The sequence below is a fragment of the Vespa velutina genome, chromosome 10 (genome assembly GCF_912470025.1).
Source record: "Vespa velutina chromosome 10, iVesVel2.1, whole genome shotgun sequence".
Lineage (NCBI taxonomy): Eukaryota > Metazoa > Arthropoda > Insecta > Hymenoptera > Vespidae > Vespa > Vespa velutina.
Genome location: NC_062197.1, coordinates 6,257,515 through 6,280,014, shown reverse-complemented (window position 1 = coordinate 6,280,014; position 22,500 = coordinate 6,257,515). Strand labels below are relative to the sequence as shown.

The following is a 22,500-nucleotide window of genomic DNA, read 5'->3' as shown; positions in this document are numbered from 1 at the left end:
ATCTCGAGCGTCCAGTAAAAAAGAAAAAGGAAAAAGAAGAAGAAGGAGAAGAAAAAAGTAAATCCACTTGATGAAGGAACATTCTTAATGAAAACATCATCGACAAGTATCGAATCTTTTGACGATGGTAGAAAGAAACAGAGAGAAGCAAAAAGAGAGAGAAAGATAGATAGATAGATAGAGAGAGAGAGAGAGAGAGAGAGAGAGAGAGAGAGAGTAGAAGAGAGAAATACAATCAACGAAACGGTCCTTCATAGAACACCAGTTGTATTCTCGTAGTAGTAATAGAAAAAGAAGAAGAAAAAGAAGAAGAGGTTCTGCAGGTAGACTTGTAGAGTAAAAGAGAGAGGGAGGGGGAGAGAGAGAGAGAGAGAGAGAGAGAACATATTTACATAAACGTATCCGCATATGTACGTAGTACGTAGGTACGTAGAAAACGCGGCGAAGGAGCAGAGCGGCTACTGCATTATGCATTAGTCATGATTACAAAGTGGCGAGCTCGTGTGGCGCGTCTATAGTAATAACGGCGTATTTGCGGTGCTTATGATTTTCCACTTGAAATGGGCATAACCCACTTTAATGGGCACGCTCAAGACCCCCTCCCTCTCCTCCTCCTCCTTCCCCTTCACCTCCTCCCCCTCCTCCTCCTCCTCCTCCTCACCCTTCCCCCATTCCACCGACATGTCCTGTTCTCTACCCTAGCTCAAGAGGATTTACAACGAATCGAAAGACGACGGACATGGTCGTCGTCATTGTCGTCGTCAACCTTGCCGTCATCGTCATCGTCGTCGTCGTCATTGTCATCGTCACCGTCGCCGTCGCCGTCGCCATTGCCATCGACGTCGCCATCGACGTCGCCGTCGTTATCGTCGTCGTTGTATATACCGTCTGCTGTTCCGATCTTTCGTGTTGATCGTGTTAACGTCATGACGCTGAATTCCTTCATTGCCTCCCGTTTTCTTCCCTCTCTTCCTCCTTTCTTTCCTTCGTGGCCTTCGAAGGTCGTTAAGACGGACCAACGATCATTATTGCCCATTTATATGTCCTGTCGACAAAACCTTGCGATAAACCTTAAGGTAATTAAAGCGAGGGACATAGAAAGATTGGACAACGTCAAGATGTTAAATATTATGTATTGGACTTTATATTAAAAGGTTACATTTAATATAGAAAATAATATATAGTAATATAATTAGGGAGATAAAATATATAATATCTACGTAAAAAGTTCTTAATAGGATTTGTAGAATTACATCGTATTATCCTTTTTTTAATTCTTTTTTTTTTTTTTTATTATTATTATTTTCTTTATAGTTTGGCGATTGATCTATGAATAAAAATTTATCAAATCGATTATAACGAAATATTGATTTATTTTTCAATAAAATAAATATAAATATATATATATATTAGTATAATGAAATATTCATACATAATTTCCGCGATTTTTTAATTTTATGTGTATATCTGATTCAAATTTCGATTCAAATCAACAACGATCGTATCCTTGTTGTTGAACCTTCGATAAAGCGAACTGTTTCTCATAACCAAGCGAGAAGAAACGTTTAGAGAGTTCATTCAATGAATACCTCGATAAAGCCTTTTGCAGAATGAGTAAAAGAAAGACAGATGGCAAATCCAGTCCTTCAACTCGTAATGGTTCAAGATGTCAACGAGAGTATCCATATCCAGAATTGTCCAGTTTCCAATGTTGATCGGCAGGTTCATTCAGAAACGAATCTCGTAGGTTTCTTCGAAAGATAAAAGGGAAAAGAATGGATGGATATAAGAACAAAGAGAGAGAGAGAAAGAGAGAGAGAGATAGGGAGAGATAGGAAGATAAAAAAGGAAAAAAAAGAAGAAGATAAAAGCGCGTAAAAGACAATAATGGCTCTTCCTTACTCCGGGAACCTATAATGATGGTTTTACACGGCGATTGCATCATGCGACGCGTGGAACTGACTTTATCGTTCATTAAGAACCGCGAGTCAAATAACCCCGGATGCGGATGCAGGAGTAACTATGCGTGCATGCGTGCGCGTATTCGAGCATACTCGTATTCGCGCGCGCGCGCACGTTTGCACTTATGAATCTCAAAGAAACGACGAACAGCAGCCTTGTCGAGACCGACTGAATATATAAACGAAGGAAAATCAACACATATACTTTCACATTCAATTCGCTTTTTCGTGAATCGTAATCGTATAGATCCGAAAAACCATAAGAGATTGTTCGTCGTCTGTTTAAGAAGTAAAAGGAATTAGGAAAGGTGGTTCAGGATGAAAGAATAAAGATTAGATCGAAAGCTAGTCGTCGTGAAAATTAAGAGGTAAAGGATAATTGTAGATATTTTCAATTCGATCGAATAAAAATTATTTAAGGAAATAACAGATTGTGCATAAAAGAAAAAAGAAAAACAAAAAAACAAAATAAAACAAAAGAAAATATTATGATCAGGTCATCGGCTTTCGAACATATCCGGAAGTGTCTTTCGAGAATATTTCGAATGCATGGTCACGAAGGAACCGTTGCGTTAACGTTCATCGGCATGCATTTTGACAGACCGACGACGACGCGTCATTCATAACATTGACAGATACTTGATTGCAATTTTTCTGATACTCACTCCCCAACTCTTCTTTCCTTTTTCTTCTTTTTCTTTTATTACTTCTCTCTAACTCTCTCTCTCTCTCTCTCTCTCTCTCACATACATACACACACACACGCACCTTCTCCTTTCACCACCCCTCATCTTGAAATGGTACGAAGAGGAGACACGGAAGAAGATTCGCGCTGGAATTCGACGAAAGCGGCTTTTAAGCGGCAAGATAATTAACGTCGACCCAGAGACGCGGTGCCATCTTTATTCCTGTCGCGCGCCACTCTATTCCTGACCTCTAAGGTCAATTCGTTTTAGCAAGGAGAGTCGCGAGATAATTTATGCTCAGGCGACTGTATCGCCTTATGAGTGTTTCGCTTCGGTGTCTTTCCTTCTCTTCTCTTCCTCTCCTCTCCTCTCCTCTTCTCTCCTCTCCTCTCCTCTCCTCTCCTCTCCTCTCCTCTTTCCTTTCCTTTCCATTTAGTTCGAGACTTTAGTAACACAACGATACGCTATTTCTCATACGTGTACTAACGTCATTTTTTTTTGACTCTCAACTAACAGCTGTTATCCTTAAGAAAGAGATAATATGAAGGAGTGAGAGAAAAGGAGTAAGAGATAGAGGGATGCTTACTTGCTTACATTCGAAAAGATAATTATTGATGGCGAATTCGTCGTTTGCTTTTTAACACCTGTTCAAGTTTGTTCTTCTCTTGATATACGATGCATGCCAATATTAAACTTTGATTGACAATTCGTAATCGAAGATGAGAGAAAGAAAGAAAAAAAGAAAGAAAAGAAAGAAAGAACAAGAAAAGAAAAAGAAAAACGAAAAAAGAAGAGAATAATCCGCCAATGTTCGCGCTCTCGTACAAACCTCTCTCCCCATTCTTTTTTCTTTCCTTTTTCTTTTTTTCTTTTTCCTTCTTCCTTTGGCTTCTCTTTTTTCTCGTTTCACGGCATGGACACGACACCGTGTCGAAGTGTAAAATATCGTAACGACGTGTTAAAACGTACCGCGACGTTGCTATACGGGAATACTCTGTTGAACGTTTATCTTTCTATCCTACCTATTCTGCTTTCGAATCTTTTCGAAAAATAATTCTAATCGTAATAATTTCGTAAGAAATATTTACAAAAAAGAAAAAAAATATATATATATAAAAAGAAAATTTGTATCGTATTCGATATGATTATAAAATTAATTTTAATTAAAGTATATTTAATAGAAATAGATATGAACTGAAAAAGAGAGAGAGAGAGAGAGAGAGAGAGAGAGAGAGAGAGAAAAGAGGATACACACAACATAGGATTTTTAATATTAAACGATCAATTTGAATGGATCGGTAAGGAGTGGGGATGGGGAGGGCTTGGGGGGGGGGGTTTAAAGAGAGGGAGGATTCTATTTTAAACGCAACTGCATGTGGTATATGCCTTGTCTCGTTTTCTAGGACTTTTGTGTATGCGTAGACGTAGAAGAGCAAACCTTTAAAACGACGACACTTTTATAAAACAAACGAACGAAGTCCATAGACGGAACTATTCAAACGGAAATTATTGCCGGCAATATTTTCCTTTTGACGTTGCTCGCGATAGGCCATGGAAAATCGTAAGTTTGAGGAACGCGACTAGAAATATAGATAGCGGTTAGTTTTATCGTTCGGTTCTTGAAGCGCATCGTTCAAAGAAGAAGAAAAAAGTTTTAAGGAATAACAACCGCGAACGAACGGTTTTCAAACAATGGTTCTAACTCTTTGACGACAACTCGCAAAGTTTTGCATTTCAGTTATGATATTTGTCGTACGTGCTACTCCGACCAGCTACCGCGCTCATAAATCTTTCGTCCTACGGTAGATTATTAAAATGAAGACTCCCGGAAGTTAACGCGAAAAGGTAGAGATATATCAGAAATCTTTAACGTTCGAATTTTGTGCTGTACCATTTGTAAAATTTACCTAGCGATTATTATTACTCCTCCTTTGTCGATAATAACAAACTTGATTGTTTATCTTGTAACATGAAATTAAATGTGTCTAATTATAAAAGAAATTTTCTCAAGTCGATTCACGATTAATAATCAATTTTATCGAATGTTCTTTTTCAATAAAAAAAATTAAAAGAAAGAGAAAGAAAGAAAGAGGAAGAGAGAGAGAGAGAGAGAGAGAGAGAGAGAGAGAGAGAGAGAGAGAGAGATGATAATTCAAGGAAAGTATAAATTTTTTCACGTTCGGCGAAAAATCAAACGTAATATCGTAGAAAGAAATACGATGCTTTTCGTTTACGATCTCTAACATCTAATGGAATTTTTATGAATAGTCATAAATATTTCTAGTGTGAAACGATGAAGTCATCCGATAATGACTGTCGTAGAAATTAATTTTATGAGAATTGTATTCTTACAGTTAGTCCTTGTATTGAATTGATAATTCTAAAAGTGTTTTTGCAAATATTATAAAAGTATTTGATAAGAAAATTTGAACAATTCGATTGAGATTATATGTATCGGATGTATAATTCTAATTTGTTTTGTCGAAATAAGTAGCTGAGAGTTCGTCGATTGGATCGTAGCATCTCAATTAACGGCATCTGTTTTACGATCGGACGATGACCTATACCTGCATGTTACAAGAAATAACATTGCGCCTCCGTTTAGTTCGATAATTTATTTCGATAATTTTATTCAAATTAAAATTTCTTTCTTTCTTTTTCTTTTTCTCTTCTTCTTCTTCTTTTTTCTTTTTTTTTTTCTTTCTTTTTTTTTTTAATGTCTCAACTTCTCCATACATACATACATGTATACATATATATGTATACACATATGTATATATATATATATATATATATATATACCTATATATCTGTATAGGTAAATATATAATGAAGATTAATCATACGATAAGAGAATCTTTTGGAAATGGAGAAAGAGCCGATTAAATCGACACTTCGAAGAAAAGGTATTATCCATTCTTGAAATGAGGAGGACATTTAAGAGATGAGAAAGCCTGTTGAATTGAAGCTTGGGAGGAGATCAGAAAGAAAAGCAAGAAGAGTAATGGAAAGATACGAGATCCCTGGTGTATCCGTGCGAGATCCTGGTGAACGTGGCAAAGTAGGGAAGAGAAAGAAAGAAGAAGAAGAGAAAGAGAGAAAGAAAGAGAGAGAGAAAGAGAGAGAAGAACAGAGAAGAAAAGAGAAGGTTGGTGGTATAACAGCACCGGCATCGGCAGTGCGCTCGATCGTATCGGACAGCAAATTCGGCGGTGCGGACGAGTTACTGCCTCCATAAAATTCCAGGCGTTTAACGATGACAAGAATTTATTGGATATTTTTGGTAGCCAGGATGGGACAGTGACCCTGTTGAGTCGTCGTACTCATTGGTCCCTCTTCTTCCTCTTCCACCGTTTTGCCCTCACCTTTACCTGGTTCTCGTCGTTCATTTCACCGTGTAGATACGTTTCTGCGATCGAGGAAAAAGATAATGGCGCCAAAGACGGGTACATTTATTGAACGTAAATTTCTCATTCTCTCGTTTTCTCGCTTTCGAGAAAAGCTAGCGCCATGATAAAAGTCACCATGTAAACTCTGTTCTCTTTGACTACTATCCCACTTCTTCTTTACCTCTCATCCCATTTTACTCTTTTTATTCTTTCCTTTTTTTTTCCTCCTCAACGTATTTCATCGAAATATCTAGTGTTGAAAGATAACGTCTTACGTTAACGCGATCCGACGTTAAGAAAGTTTTACGACAAAAATATAGAATATACGCTTCTTTTATTAAATCAAGAATGATCAAGTTATTCTTTTAATTTTATGCCCGATAGTTTTTTCATATCTCTTTTAAGACTGGATTAAAAGATTTTCTTGATAATTAATTGTTAATCACCAATGACGCAAATATTCATAAAAATTATATTATTAATAATTAAATTGTAGAATAAAACGTTCCTTCGAATAGTATTTATTATCATATATAAAGATTTAAGAATGACAAGTATCTTATTAATTATAAAGGATATCAAGGATTAATATGATAGATAATGGAGAATTAATTTGAACTATAATCCATTTAATTTTAAATTTATATTTAGATCGTTGATTACGATTTTGATCTTGAAATTGTTCTTATCAATATAATTATTGAATCGATTTATTTATTTATTGTTTTCATAATTTCTTAATAAAAATTAAAATTGTTCAGGGACAATTAATTAACGTCTAATTGGATTTCGTTGATGTTATAGGTGAAGCGTCTGGTGAAAACGCGTCCACGGGTACTGGATCTCGTGGTGGCGATCGTGGAGAAGCAGCGGATTTAGGAACGCACACAGAAGAGAACGAGGAGACCACCCTGGCCGCGAACACAGCGGTCGACGGCAGGGGCGGAAGCCCCCAGGACGCCCACCTCTCGGGTTCGGCTACTAGCAGGCCTTCAAGAGGCAGAAGACGTCAAAATCAGAATGGTCTCGATACCGCTCAAGTGAGTTCACTGTCTCCGTTTATTAATTTCTCAAAGATATATTTTAATTAATGATTAAAAATTATACACACATCCTGGCATTAATCCGGTTTATTTATTTATTTAATAAAATTAAAGCCGTGCGATCGCGTCGTAAATTATTCAAAGTATTCTTTTTTTTTTTTTTTACATTAATTCATTACGCAAGGATAAAAGAAAAATATATAACGAATAATTCCCATTGGTACGTTATATTATATTTACCAATCTTTTCCTTTTTTTTTTCTTTTTTTTTTTTCGAAATTATCATTTTTATTTTTGACAATTTAATATGGACCACCTGAGAAGATATACGTGAATAGAATTATCGATAGGTACGAAGGTTACACGTAGTCAAAGTTCTTTTTGTCTTTTTTTGTTTTTTTTTTTTTTTCTTTCTTCTGATCTTTCGATCTCATCGAGAAGTTCGAGGCGTTTGAACAAATATAGAAAGGTAGGAGCCCAGGACCATACGAATTTTCGAAAGAAGAATCGTCGGCTTCGAGTGTTTGATCGGTCTTCGCGTAGCACTCGATGAACACGTGCGAGAGTTTCGAGAGATTTTCTTTGCATTGTGTGACGTAGAGGAGTAAAGAAAGAAAGAAAGAGAGAGAAAGAGAAAGAGAGAGAGAGAGAGAGAGAGAGAGAGAAAGAGAGAGAATAGAAAGAAAGAGATAGAGAACTCTCTTATCCTTTGACCGGTAGCCACTGTACATGTGTACTCGAAGAGTCCCGTTCGAAATCTCTGACCGGTCGATTGACTCACGTATATACAGACGATGTCAACCTCGTCGAAAGGTGCAGTGTCATTCTTTCGTTGACACACACGCGAGCTACGTTTGACGCTTCTGTAAACGTTTTAGAACGAATGCAAGAGTGGTAGAGAGAAAGAAAAAGAGAAGCGGCACTCGGTATAGAGCTTTTAAAAAGTCTATGGTCATCCTTGAAAAGAATAGTCACCGAATGACACACTAGATTCCTTCCTACTACCGTATCTTTTATCTTTTTCTCTTTATCCATTTTTTTTTTTTTTACTTCTTTCTTTCTTTCTTTCTTTCTTTATTTTTTATTTCTTTTTTATTTCTTTTCTTTTTCGTCTTTTTTCTTTTTCTTTTTTTCGTCATTATATTCACGATTTTACTTGGAAGAAGAGCCGCGCTCGCAGTCGAGGCGAGAAAGAGATTTACAGTGGGCTCTTTGAAACAAGCAGCCTTCTCGTTCTCGGGGGCTCCTTAGGGAACCTATTCTACCGCCAATCGAGTCTCGTTCTTCTTGGTGTCACGTGGTCTCCGCACCGGTAGCGCTCTCGCCACGAAGGAGTTAACTCTTGCGCCACGCGTTGCCTTCATTACCATATCTCGGATGCAATCTGTTCTCAGGGAATTAATGCGACCGAGATATTTCCTACTAGTCCGTACTATCTCTCTCTCATTCCGTCTACTATCTCTCTCTCTCTCTCTCTCTCTCTCTCTCTTTTTTTTCTTGGTTCTAAAACGAGAGAGACCTCGAGTGAAATCGTAAGAACGCATTTCCCGATCAAGGACGTGTTAAACGAGATAACCGAACGACTTCCCTCTTATTGACGACTTTTCTATGTTTCGTTTCAGGTTAAAACAGAACGACTAACACCTGACAATAACTCGACCTCGTCGAGAAGCGTAACGCCATCGTCGTCGAGTCATCCAGGCACGCCACCAAATGCGACATCCCTCGGTGGACCCGAGGGGCCACCACCACCGCCGCATCATCTCAAGCACATGGAACAGATGATGGGACGTAATTGCAGTGATTTTATGAGAAGCCTTGCCGCAAAATACAACAACGCCAATCCTAACGAGTACGTTTCCTTGTTCGATAAAATATATATGATTATATGATGCACGCTTGCGATTTCTATTGTTTCAAGGAAAAATTTATTCAAATGTTTAATTCCTCTTTGAATAAATAATCACACGTATCGTTTCGTTCGTTTGCATTTAAAGCATTTCTGTTGATTTGTATATCATTGGATCGTTGTTTCGAGGGAAAACGATTAAGACAGTTATTTTTATTATCAATATTAAATGTATTAACGATAGTAGCAACAATATATACATTATCAATAATAATAGTTCGTTAGACATGTTCATCCTTTCGTTCCCAAATCTTATCGTCCTCTTTCGATCTATTCACACATACAACCACACACACACACACACACATACAACCGTCCGCATTTCTCACGCGTTCTTTCACTTATTTACACGTGCTTGCCGCTTAACTCACGTTACTTGCCACGCAACTTCGTAATAAAAATTCTGTACAAAAAGGGGAAAGAAAATAGAGAAAACATAAAAAGACGCCTTAATGTTTAAAAACCTTACAATGTGAGAAAATTGTGAGAGAGCATTGATTGCGAAAAGATTTATCGATCGAGAAATTTTATTGTTTGTTCACAGTTACTTCAGTACCCTAAGAAACGGTTATCCTCCTGGTTTGGATCCAAGGTTTCCTGCGTTTAAGACCGCAGCCACACCGTTCGTAGGTCTAATGGCCCCTCTTGGAGCGCCACAACCAACCACCGTTCAAACCACCTCGCCTCTCTCCAATAAGGATCCCAAGGAGCAGAAACAGGATAGCATATTCGGGAACCCGGTCTTTCCTCCTATGCTCGATATGTCGTCGACGCAAGCCCTTTTGCACATGGTGCGAACGGCGAATGCGGCACAGAACGCTGCCGAACTCGAGACTTATCTCAAGGGTAAATAAAAATGTTAATTCGTAATTATAACACGAATATATTGATTTTTATAATAAATCTTATGACAAAGCTTAATACGTAAAAAAAAAAAAAAAAGAGAAAACAAAAAAATATAAAGAACAGTAACTTTCATACATATACACAATTTTCGATTTCGATATCGGTGATTTTACGATTTTCATTATTTTTCAAACAAATCACAATAATAAATTTCATTTATTTATATCCATGAGAAATAAAATAACGAAGGACATCATCGCTTGATCCCAATTGAATATTCTTCTCTTATCGACAAAACAATTTTTAATCAAAAGGTGCGAACAAACGTGACGCGGGAGTGACAAGCCCTTTGGATCTCTCGACTCCAGGAGGATTTGCACCTCGTAAAAGGCAAAGGACAGAAACGAGGAGATCAGGGAGCGTATCTCCGAAACCCAAAGCTACCCCACCTGGTCCGAGCACACCGCCACCCGTCAGATGTCCCTCCTTATGCGGTCACATGCCGTGCGGTGATGGACAAGCGGTTAATCGTTGGACCATCGAGGATGTCGTCAATTACGTCTCCTCGATTGACATTTGCGCAGAATACGCTCAGGTAAGTTTCACATTTTCTAACATCTTTGATTCTAACTCGGGCTAGATACGGATAAAAGAATTTGCGGATAGAGAGAGAGAGAGGGAGAGAGAGAGAGAGAGAGAGAGAGAGAAAGAGAGCAGTTCGATCAAAGTTATATAGTAGTTTTGCTATCTCTTTCTCTTTCTCTCGGCATGCCGGGAATAGTTTTAATTGCTTTTGAAAGTCGCTCTCGTAACGACGCATCGCGCAATATTCTCCGAAGCGTTCGCTCTTCTATTTAACTCCTACGTCAGGTGAGGCAACTGAAGGATCTAGAAGGCTCCGAATGACCCGACATCAGTCAATCCGGACAGTCGGGAAGACGAGGGGCCGCGTGCCAGCTAAGGAGAACTCTATAATGACCCCTTGAAGCTAGCGGATCGACCCTCCTCCAATCTCCTCGTCTCCACACTTTCTCCCTTCCTCCCTTCTCACCGCCACTCTCTTATCCACCGGTGAAATTCATCCGCGAGCCGAGTGCAATCGCTTTTCCTTTTTTCTCTCTATCTTTTTTCTTTTATCTCCCACTCCCGTTTAACCAAGAATAACAGTTTAGATCGAAAGTCTCGATTTCTTTTCGCGAGATATTCTTATATCAAATTGACCTTTTTATAAAAGGATAAACGAAATTTGGAATCACGATCGTTGTAAGCCATCTTTCAGAATAATTTAACAGGGATATCGCCCGTCAAGAAGGATTCTTTCACGAGTTTTAAAAAGAGAAAGAAAGAGATAGATAGATAGATAGAGAGAGAGAGAGAGAGAGAGAGAGAGAGAGAGAAATACTGGCAATCTCTCTTGCATGCTGTCAGGTTCGATTATCCTCGGCCTATCGTTAGGCCTCGTTTACGGTTACGCTCTTCGAAACGTCAGACTGTCAAGGCCGTGAATTTTTGCGCGAACGCGCTTGGCATGCATATTCATGACACACTCACTGGAAACGCAATCGAAGATGAGAAGAATGAGAGGAGAGGATGGAGGGTCCTCGAGTACTTCGATCTTCCGTCGAGCAGATTCGACAATGACAAGGGCCGAATGTGATTATAATACTGGTACTTTGTACCTTCAAGAACTCTCTCTCTCTCCCTCTCTCTCTCTCTCTCTCTCTCTCTCTCTCTCTCTCTTCCACCTTTTATTCTTTGGTTTTTTTTCTTTTTTTATTTTTTTCGAGACAGAAAGGAATAAAGTCCAAGGAGTTCCTGGAGTTAAATTTTTTTTTTTGCTCTGCGCAAATAAGGCACCGCGAGAGAGAAAGGAGAGTAAGAGAAAAAGAGAGAGAAAGATAGAGAGAAAGAGAGAGAAAGTGAGACGGATCTTCTCGAAATTATGGCACCGATCCTTATCTCCATAAAAGGATACCGCGGAACGGATCGACGACGGTGAGAGCACGATCCTTTACGTAGATTCCCTCGAATTATAGCATCGATCCTTATCGGTTCTTCTTCTTCTTCTTCTTCTTCTTCTTCTTCTTCCTCCTCCTCCTCCTCCTCCTCCTCCTCCTCCTCCTCCTCCTCGAGACTCCGAAGTGCCTGTGCTTGTGCTTATGCTTGTGCTTGCACGAAGCCAAGTGTGTACAGTGCAGTGCAGTGAATTCGCCCTCTTCTTTTGCGAACATTACTCGCGTGGCGTGAAATACTCACCGCGAGCGGGGAAAGGAGGTAATTAATATCGCGCCGTGATATGACGCACCAAATGGTGCTTAACGATTATGCCTTACGATTTATTTACTGAGCAATGAAGATCTACGACTATCGCAGCCGTATTTCACGTTAGAGGAAAAGAGAAAGAGAGAGAGAGAGAGAGAGAGAGAAAGAGAGTTAAAAAGAAAGAGAGAGTGAGAGAGATAAAAAGAGATAGATAAAGAGAGCAGTTAAATGAGAGGAATGAAATTGATTCCTTCGCGAGAGAAAACTTATGCTCGTTGCATCACGATTTTTATGATTTTTTGTTATCATTCTATTTTTCTTTTTTTTTCTTTGTTTTTACGGTATCGTAACTTTCCATTTTGTTACGATATTATATATATATATATATATATATATGTGTGTGTGTGTGTGTGTGTGTGTGTGTGTGTGTGTGTGTACACGATTAAAATTTTTCTTACTTACCATTTTGCAATTACACGACGGTCTTAAGGTTACTTAAAATCGGAATTAGAAAAGATATCGAATGTTTTAAAGCCGATGAAAATTAAAAATACGAATGTTGACGAATTTTTCTCTTAATTAATATTTTTTCTATCGTATTGCATCCGATCACGCATACGATATTCATTTGAATCATTTGACGGAATAAATTTTCACAATAATTCCACAGGTTTGACCTTGCAATAGGAATTACGAGGAAGCGTAGAACTCGGTCGTTGACATCGCCGTGATCGTTAATAATCATCGGGAACCTTTCCTTACTACATTCGTAGAGGTACGAAGCAGTAGCAAGATGCGCGCGGATACTTATCTGCGGGAATGAATCTTAGCAGACTAATAACAGCCGCTTAAGAGAAACTAATCTATCGATCCGACATCGGGTTACCGGATACCTTCTCATTTTCTCGGTGATCTAGCGACTCTATGCCAGGTTGTATGGCGTGCGCGTCTTCTCTTCCTTTTACTATCTTTCCATTCGTATTCCCGCTTAAGACGATCGGATGACGCAAGTAGTAGGGAGGGAAAAGTAAAAGTAAAATCTCAACGTAAAACTTCACTTCAGCTCTAACTGAAGAAAAGAGGGCGATAAACGCGTAGGCGTAATTCACGAGTAAAACGTCGAGGTAACACGTCGGCTTCGTTCTTTTTGTCTCTGTCTTTCTAAAGAACACAAAAAAGGAAAGGAAAGGAAAGGAAAGGAAAGGAAAGGTAAAAAAAGAAAGAAAGAAAGAAAGAAAGAAAAGAGAAGAGGGAGAGAGAGAGAGGGAGAGAGAGAGAGAGAGAGAAAGAGAGAGAGAGAGAGAGAGTGAGAGAAAAAAGAAAGAAAGAAAGAGAGTAATAAGGTGGTGCGATTTGAAAAGCGAATTGTATATAGTAGACACATATATACACATAAATACAAATGTACGTATGCGTCTCTAAATATCTCCTTTGTATATAGTACTTAGGTATACACTATATCGTTGTGGCACGTTCTCTAAGATCGTTAGAAAGTCATGAATGTGGATCGGTCTCTTCGAGAGAGAACACACACACATACACACATACACGTATATAGAGGTCTTCCGTGATGGCGAAGTTTACACGAGGATAGCCGTCTCGTGTCCTCTGACGTCCCACGCACGCGTGGCCTTCTCTCCTGCAAGCTTCTCGATCCTTTGCCTTGGTTAGCGGTCTTTTATCGGTCTTTTTCCTTCCGTCCTTGTCTATTCAGAGATCACCGTTCTTTGACTTTGTCTCCCGTCTCTCTGTGAACCTTCCACCTCTTTCTCTTCCACCTTTTCCTTCTCCTCTTTCTGCTCCTCCTCCTTCTCAATCTCTTGCTCTTTCTATCGAGGTATTCGATGGGGTCACATGGGAAACCCGTAAAAGAAAGGAGGATGGAAGAAGGATAAAAAGAGGTAGAGTAGATAATGTCTTGGATCCTCTCGAGCAAGAGGGAAAAGATCGAGGGATACGTAACGTCTTTCTAATTTTAACGGGCCTTTAACGACCCTCCGAAGTCCCTCGTCACGTCGTTCGAACGTTATCGTGGAAAAATCCGCAACGACATCGAACCGGGGTACCTTCTTACTCTTACTCTTCTTCTTTTTCTTCTTCTTCTTCCTTCTCTTTTTTTCTTTCTTTCTTTTTTCTTCTTCTTTTCCCTTTTTCCCCTTTTTCTACTTATTTTTCATCATCTTCTTCTTCTTCTTTTTCTTCTTCCTTTTCATTTTCTTCTTTCTCTTCTTCCTCTTCCATCAAGATTAACTCGAGAAACGTCCTTGGATAGAAAAAAATATTTCTCCAAATAAAATCGTTCAGAATAAAAATACTAGAACTGGCCATTTAATGAGAGTGAGAAAGAGAGAGAGAGAGAGAGAGAGAGAGAGAGAGAGAGAGGGAGGTTACAAAATAATGATTTGGTTTCTAAGATTGAACCCTTCCGAATTGTTCCATGAACAACAAAGAAGAAATTCCATTACCCTCTCCTATCCTAATCCTCCTCCCACTACCTGGATAATTAGAAGAATCGTTCTTCGTCTTCCGAGTTACGCGTTACGAGAGAAAGGTCGTTCAGAGTTCATCGCACGATGAAGCTTTCGATAAATTCCTCAAACGGAAATTTCACTTGCTAAAAGCGACACGTTTAAAACACGTTACAGAATCTCAATTTCTATTTACGTAGGTGGGAAATTTAAAAGACTATATCGTGTTTCCCTATTTTGGTGAACGACATGTAAGGGATAAAGAGCGTTAATCTATACATTGCACCAGATATCGCGTCGGTACAACGAGATTTATACTTACGTAAGACTTTTCCGAGGCATTAACGACGAAGAGAAAGAGACAGACAGGCAGACAGACAGACAGACAGAGAGAGAGAGAGAGAGAGAGAGAGAGAGAGAAAGAGAAGGGGAGGGGGGATGGGGTAAGGGGAGAGATAGAAAGAGAGAAAGAAAGAACGAGAGAAAGAGAAAGAGAATAGACTGAATCCTTTTCACTAGCTCGAAGAAAAGAGATCTGAGCGAACTCGCGATGGAGCAGCGATTCCTTCGTAATCGAGACGAACCATCGTCGATGGATGGATCTTTTCCGAGCGACTTACTACGCAGACTAGCTCTTTCTCTTTCTATCTCCCACCACCACTTCGATAGGAAGACTTTCTAACGATTCGCCGCGCAAAGCATGATCTAACCCCGGTACGACCTCTCGTTCGGTGCGGAGTTAACGCGGTGTGTAGCACCTCTCTTTCAGTCGGAACACACGTAGGCGCCTGCCAGCAGCGGTCAATTAATCATTAATAGGCGATAATATCCATCGAGCATATCGGTACTCTGCTTTATGGCAGGCGAGAGGCCTGCCATGTCGGACGATGCTAATGCGAAGGAGAGCCGGAATCGTTTCAGAGAAAGAAAGAGAGATAGAGAGAGAGATTTTATCTTTTTTATCTCCTTTCTTTCTCTTTATCTTAACGTTTCGATGTTTTAGTAATGAGGTTTATTGATTATGTACCAATCTGAATTATATTTTATATTAAATTCGACTAGGTATATAATAATCATTTTCTTTTTTCTCATACTAGAATAATAATTACGGAAATAATTGTTTCTCTCTTTTCTCTCTCTCTCTCTCTCTCTCTCTCTCTCTCTCTCTCTCTCTTTTTCTCTTTTGTTTAATCTTTTTCTTTAACCATCGATTAATATCAGCTCGATAATTAAAACGATTCCGGGTTTAATTCGAAAGATTTCCAGCTTCTTATTCGTTGGTAATATGTATTAGGTATAACGGATGATTCTTGGTTACCCAATGTCTGTCTCTTCTCGCACGAACTCGCTCCTTGGTAATTATCGTGAGCGAGAGATCGAAATCGATACGCATTATGAAAATACTCGAATCGTTTAATCATCGACGTACTACCTTAGTACCTTGAGTACTCCTTGACTAATTAAGTATCGCCGATATCGATTATACAGGTAATTATTCCGTCCAATTAGAGTCACCATGAATTTTCGTATTATTATAATTTGCCCGATTGAATCGTTCTCTTATAAAATTACTTCTTTCTCGTATATTGGAGGAATCAATCGATCGACGGGCAAACGAACCGATGAACATATTTCATGTACTCTTTCTTTCTCTCTCTCTCTCTTTCTCACTTTTTGTTTTTATTTAATTTATTTTATGGAGAATAATTTTACAAAATGATGTACAAAGATTGCATGTATGAATACAAAGATATACGAGAGAACGAAAAAGAAAAAAAAAAAAAAAAAAAGAAAAGCTTTTGAATGTTATAAACGATATGATTGAAATGAATCTTTCGATCGTAAAAAAAGATTATTTAAATTCCGACAAAATATTTCTAATTCGATAAAATAAATAATTTTCGATAAAAGAGTTATTAGCTAATTTAAAGATACAAGACATTAAGATTCTTGTGGATATAATTAAAACGTTAAATAATATAAAAATAACATTCTTATAAAATCGCTCACAGCAACATTTCATAATTCATATTTCAGTTCGTTCTTAACATTCCGGAATCTTTCCGTGTAAGTACAACATGTCGTTAGTAAAGCTCGATCGAAGCCAGTTCCGCATGTTTCGCGAATAAAAAAGAAAGAAAAAAAAAGAAAAGAAAAGAAAGAAAGAAAAAAAGAAGAAGAAAAGAAAAGGAAAGAAAAGAAAATTTTACAAAGGCACGTAGAGTAGGTCGATATTTAATCTTGTATATATATATATATATATATATACATACACATATATATATATATATATATATATATATATATATATATGTATATATGTCTTTATCGAGTAGTCGATAAGCCGATTCAAGTTGCCTGAGGCCCTCATGCAAATCACAAGTTAGAAAGTCGCCGTGTTATCGTTCGGAACTGCGTCGAAAGAACGACTTGTGTGAAAAATGACTGTGTGAGACAGAGAAAGAGAGAGATGGTTTGTGTGGATTCCCTGTGATTCGAACGATCGACATGTAACGGACACGGACACGGACACGGACACGGACACGTGTGGTAAACGGCGTGCCGCCTAATCGTCGGAACGTTAATTAGTCCGACGCGGGCCACGTGCGCGCGCTCACGCTTTCTCCCGCGTACGGAACGTATGTTCTTACTACGTTAGATACGTATGTACACGCGTGCCTTGGCTACATCTATCTCAGCGGACAGATGGATAGATTGGACGGACGGATTTATCGCGGCGATTCGAGATAGCCGATCGCTTTATTTTACGTTCCACCTTTTGAAATAACTTTCTTTCGCAATCGAAATAATCAGGAGTCGCGGTGGCGGGCTTGATCGACGACGATCGGAGTCGAAGCGAGAGGATTCATTAAGGAAGCGTACGTATATACGACGCTTTATATACCTATCTACGGTATGAAGGGGAACGATATAAAGAACTCGACGTTTTCTAGACGCGATAACGCGATCTCTATCGAGCTTCAACGTACATATATACATATATATATATATATATATATATATATATATATATATATATAAACATACGCATATACCGAGGTGCATAGATATATCCGTATATCTATATAGATGTCGTGATGGCACTGGTGTTAGCGAAAGGGTCGAAGGTAGTTGGAAAAACATCGAACGATCTCCGATCCTCGTTATCTTGTCTACCTATTAACGGAACATGTAGGATCCCTTTTCTGCGATGGTATCGTTCTCTAATCGTCATAGTTTCTGCCGTTTTTTCTTGCTTTTTTTTTCTCTCTCTCCCTCTCTTCCATCCCCCCCCCCTCTCTCTTGCTCTCTCTCTCTCTCTCTCTCTCTATTTTCTTGTTTTTTCTTTTCTTTTTTTTTTGTTCTTTTTTATTTTTCCTATCCTTTTCGTGTTCTTACTATCGTGGAACGCGATCGGACGTACATACGTCGCATCGGCGTACACTCGACGAAGATCGTCGCTGGACATCGATATATCCGAGCCGTATCGTGGATAAGCTACGTCGAGGAGGCCAATTGGAGTCTTGTATACGCTATATAAATACGTACTATCTCATGGACATTGTGACGTGACGAAAAGGAAAAGAGCGAGGTATCGTGCCATATACGAGAGAGACACGTTAACGACGATTTTATCGAGCAACCATGGAGGATGTTATACGATCCGTTTGATCGTCTCCGCCTTGGCGTCTTTAGTGGTAATTCTCGTTATCCTTCTTTAGAAACGTCGTCGTTGTCGTTCAATCGTCTCTCTCTCTCTCTCTCTCTCTCTCTCTCTCTATTTCTATATATATATATATATATATATATAGATATGGTTCTTCCGGTTCTAAAGTTGATTCTAGATGTCGACATTTAAAAAAAGCAATTGACTCGAGTTTGTCGTTCGAATTGAATAATTTTAAAAAGGACCGAGCTTTTACCTAAATGTTTTTAAATCTTATCGATCTTTTATTCACTCAAGTGTTTATTCGAAGATTTTATTCGAACGATCGAACGTCGACCGAAAATGTAACGATTCTCGTACGAGATTGTATCTATCGAGAGAAACATTTTGTATCTAACGAATTCGAATTCTTTCCTTATTCGTGATTTACCGGATTGAATCGTGGTTTATTATATCGCATGTAAAGAGATGTATCGGGATTGGAAATGGAAGATTAGCGTGGGTGTCTTCGTATCTGCGGCGATTCTATCGATCGAACCTATACGGTGCTCGTTAGGCTATGACTAATTATAGTTCGTTATAGGTCAATGCTTAATTACACCGCGGGCAAGATTCCACCTCCGCTTTCGGGTTTATCGTTCTCCCGATCTCTCTCTCTCTCTCTCTCTCTCTCTCTCTCTCTCATTCTCTCTCTCATTCTCTCTATCCCTGGCGTTACGTACAGCAACAGGTTCACCTCGAGACTGGTTTGATTTTACGCGTCCGCCACCATTACGTGCCCACAATTATGAATATCATCGTGCAAAACTTTTACAATTATTCGCCGTTCGTTTCTTTTAATCTCGTAAGGTTCGATAAGATTAATCACGTTCAGCGAATTTTCAAAACATTGGATTATTCTCGGTAAGGTTAATTAAAATCAAGACGTAAATGTAACATTTCGATCGAAATGCAAAATATTGATCCAATCTGATCCGAATAAAGAGATATAAAAGGGGAGAAAAAGAAACAAAAAAAAAAAAAAAAAAAGAAAAAAAAGAAACAAGAAAACAAAACAAAAAGAAGGAAAAGAATTTTGCTCGTATTATTTTCGTAAAAATGAATGAATTCGAACGATATATCCATGTCGAAGGATATGAACGTAAATATAATGAATCCTTAAAAGGACGATGTTTACCCATCGCCAAGATAATGTACCACCACCAACGTTGAATATCCTCTTTCCGTCTGTCTTTCATGGAGAGACAAATATCATATTCTATCTTCTTCCTTTTCTCACACGCGCAAACATATACACACACACACACACACACACACATACCTACACACATACTGGAGATGAAGCGGCACACGCATCATTTTTGCTATTTTCCACGGAGCAAGTTACACTCGGCCGTCTCTACACACGTATCTCGTTATCATTTAAGGATGATTACGAAAGCTGGCGCGGCGCACGTACCGCTTTGAGGAGATGATTGCGCGAAGATGAGGCCTGGAATCGTGAAACGACGTGCGACGATCAACTGCACCGGTGGTCTTTCTCTTTCTCTCTCTCTCTCTCTCTCTCTCTCTCTTTCTCTCTCTTTCTCTTTCTCTTTCTCTCTATTTCTCTTCATCTCTTTCCTCAAGATGTTTCGCGCCACGTCTTTTGAGAAGTCACCGCGATAGAGTAAAAGACCCCAGAGTATTGCCATCCATGCCATTACGAAACTATTTAATTGCGCAATCTCGAGCTCCGACCTATCGAATATCGATTTGAGAGAAGAGAATCGTGCACCGTTCTTTAATTCGATTCGCTCAAGAGACATCAAACAAAATGGGAGTTAGAAAAATATCTTGACGAACTCCTTCGTACACCTAGAAAATATAACGCGATGATGACACCGTATAGATGACACCATAAACAAAATCCTAATCTACCCTGATTCCATTTATCCTACGCTTTTATGTACTCTTATTTTTTACGAATGAATTATTTACTCGTTGTACGATTATTTACAAGTTTTATATATACATATATATATATATATATATGTAACAAAAAGTATGAAAGAATAGATATCTTTGATCATGATTAATATCGAGATATGACTGATTTCTTGGTTAGATCGATCTGTTTCGTTCGATGTAAATCGCGAGATACTGAGTAACTTCGAACTTCGTTCTCTTTCCATTTTCGATATTTCTCGGTGTGCGAGGTCATCCGTGATCCTTCCTCGTTGACAGATCTAGGTTGTTAGAACTTACGTCATCACTCTTCTTCTTCTTCTACGTCTTCTTCTTCTTCTTCTTCTTCTGCCAACACTGAAAAATATTCTCTCGGCAAGAAATATTCTTCTTATCCTCCTACAGGAAGAAAATATCTGCACTCTCATTTTAGAGACTTGATTCGCATTCGATTTTCCTCATTCGATAATGCTCCGTTGATGATCCTTCTTCTCGGAAAAATTTAGAATTCGATTAAGACAGTTTACATCAATTGATTTTTCTTATACCGTTATGCTCGTTTTATTCGTAGAAAGACTATGTCCATTCATTGTCGAACTAATACGTAAACACATTATAAAATCATTGAATCGTTTTATTGAAAAAGAAAAATAAAAGGAGAAAATGAAAATGAAAGAAAAAACATTGACGAACTCTTTCGTAAAATCCTTTCGGCGTCACTTATCATTTTGATTAACGTTTCAATGACAAGAAAATAACAACGCCATAAGAAGAAAGATGTATAGATACACGATATTACTGTCACGATAATGAGAACATTAATTGTTCGATCATAAATCCAACTTGACGATTAAATAAATAATTTTTAATCGAAAAATTGCGATTGATAATTAAAGATTATGATATTGTAATTATTACTCGTTAATTGAATTAAATATTACCTGACAGTGATAGATAATTATCTACCTACGACGAATAGTTTAAGTGAAAGCGTCTGGTCTCCAATTAAAAGCTTTAGTTTTCTAAAAGACCATCGTCCGTCTCCCATCGGACGTCTAGATGGAATCATCGTTACTCCATCGCACGTGTAACATCGTAACACGTTTCTGCATCCTCGATTAGCAATTTAAATTCACCGTTTATGAAGGATTCTCGTCTATTATCGACGCACGTATAAGGAAACAACATAAGAACATCTCGTTATGCCATACGCGAAACCCCATAATGTCCATCAAATCGTCGTCGTTAGTCAGCGACTTCTTTCTGCCTGTTTGAGGAGCGAGCAAAGGAAAGAGAAAGAGAGAGAGAGAGAGAAAGAGAGAGAGGGAGAAAGGGAGAGGAAGAGAATAAGAAAGAGAGAGAGAGAGAGAGAGAGAGAGGGAGAGAAAGAAAGAGAAAGAAAAAGAGAGAAAGAGAAAGAAAAAGAGAGAAAGAGAAAGGAAGAAATAGAAAGAAAAGAGAGAAGAATGTTCTTTCGTTGACGATTTCGCCATTATTTAAACGGTGCCAAGCACAATCGACTGGCGTTACCTTCCTGTTCGCTCGGAGGACTTGGACCGACGGATTTGCAGCGTTTCTTCGTCGAAGAGGAAGCAAGATGATAGATAGAAAAAGAGAAAAAGAAAGATAGAGATAGAAAGAAAGAGAAAGAAAAAGAGAGAGAGAGAGACTTTCTCGTGCATCGGTCTGGACTTCGACTTCCATCATCGTCTCGTTAGAAGCCGATCGATCTGCAAAGAGAGACGAAGAGGAATAGAAGAAGGAGGTGGAGATGGAGAAGATGGAGGAGGAGGAGGAGGAGGAGGAGGAGGAAGAGAAGGAGAAGGAGAAAAGGAGGGTCGAGAGGACGACGAGGCCGTGACGCGTTGGAAATGTGGTAAACGAACGTTCGATACCTTTAAAGGGGTTCTTATGCTCCTCTATTGGCGAACTGAGAATATACGAAGCAATAGGAGAGTACCTACCAACGAGTCCCTTTTCCCTGTCGCGTTCACGAGGACGACGAAGCGGCGGCTTCGAAAAGGGCAACTCTTCCAAAGGCGGACATAGTCATAGACAGCTGGTATCTTTATCGAATCGATTCGGCTGACAAACTGGAGGATACCGCAAGACGAATAGCCGATCTGCATGAGCTATGGAGTCGTGGGGCATTGCGATTAGTCAGGAAGGAGACTCGTACTCCTCTCGTGCTCTAATGGGCATCGTTAGCTGCTCGGTTCGAATAAAAGGGAGAAGGACAGAGAACGAGACCGATAGACAGAAAGAGAAAGAGAGAGAGAGAGAGAGAGAGAGACGTGGTAAGAGACTCGAAGTAGGCGGTAA

The 22,500-nt window shown here is 38.9% G+C and overlaps 1 protein-coding gene across 8 annotated transcripts in view; it reads left to right on the top strand.

Moving 5' to 3' along the window:
- Positions 1–22,500, top strand: part of LOC124952369 (mediator of RNA polymerase II transcription subunit 25-like) — a 168,364-nt gene that overhangs the window by 111,775 nt on the left and 34,089 nt on the right. For 7 of the 8 annotated variants that reach the window (XM_047502127.1, XM_047502126.1, XM_047502131.1 and 4 more), the window contains 4 exons: positions 6,841–7,076; positions 8,702–8,931; positions 9,533–9,834; positions 10,149–10,429. In XM_047502127.1, coding sequence (XP_047358083.1) covers positions 6,841–7,076; positions 8,702–8,931; positions 9,533–9,834; positions 10,149–10,429 — 1,049 coding nt within the window. Of the gene's footprint in view, positions 1–5,722; positions 6,094–6,840; positions 7,077–8,701; positions 8,932–9,532; positions 9,835–10,148; positions 10,430–22,500 lie in introns of those variants that run through there. The other variant, XM_047502133.1, reaches the window with a different exon arrangement.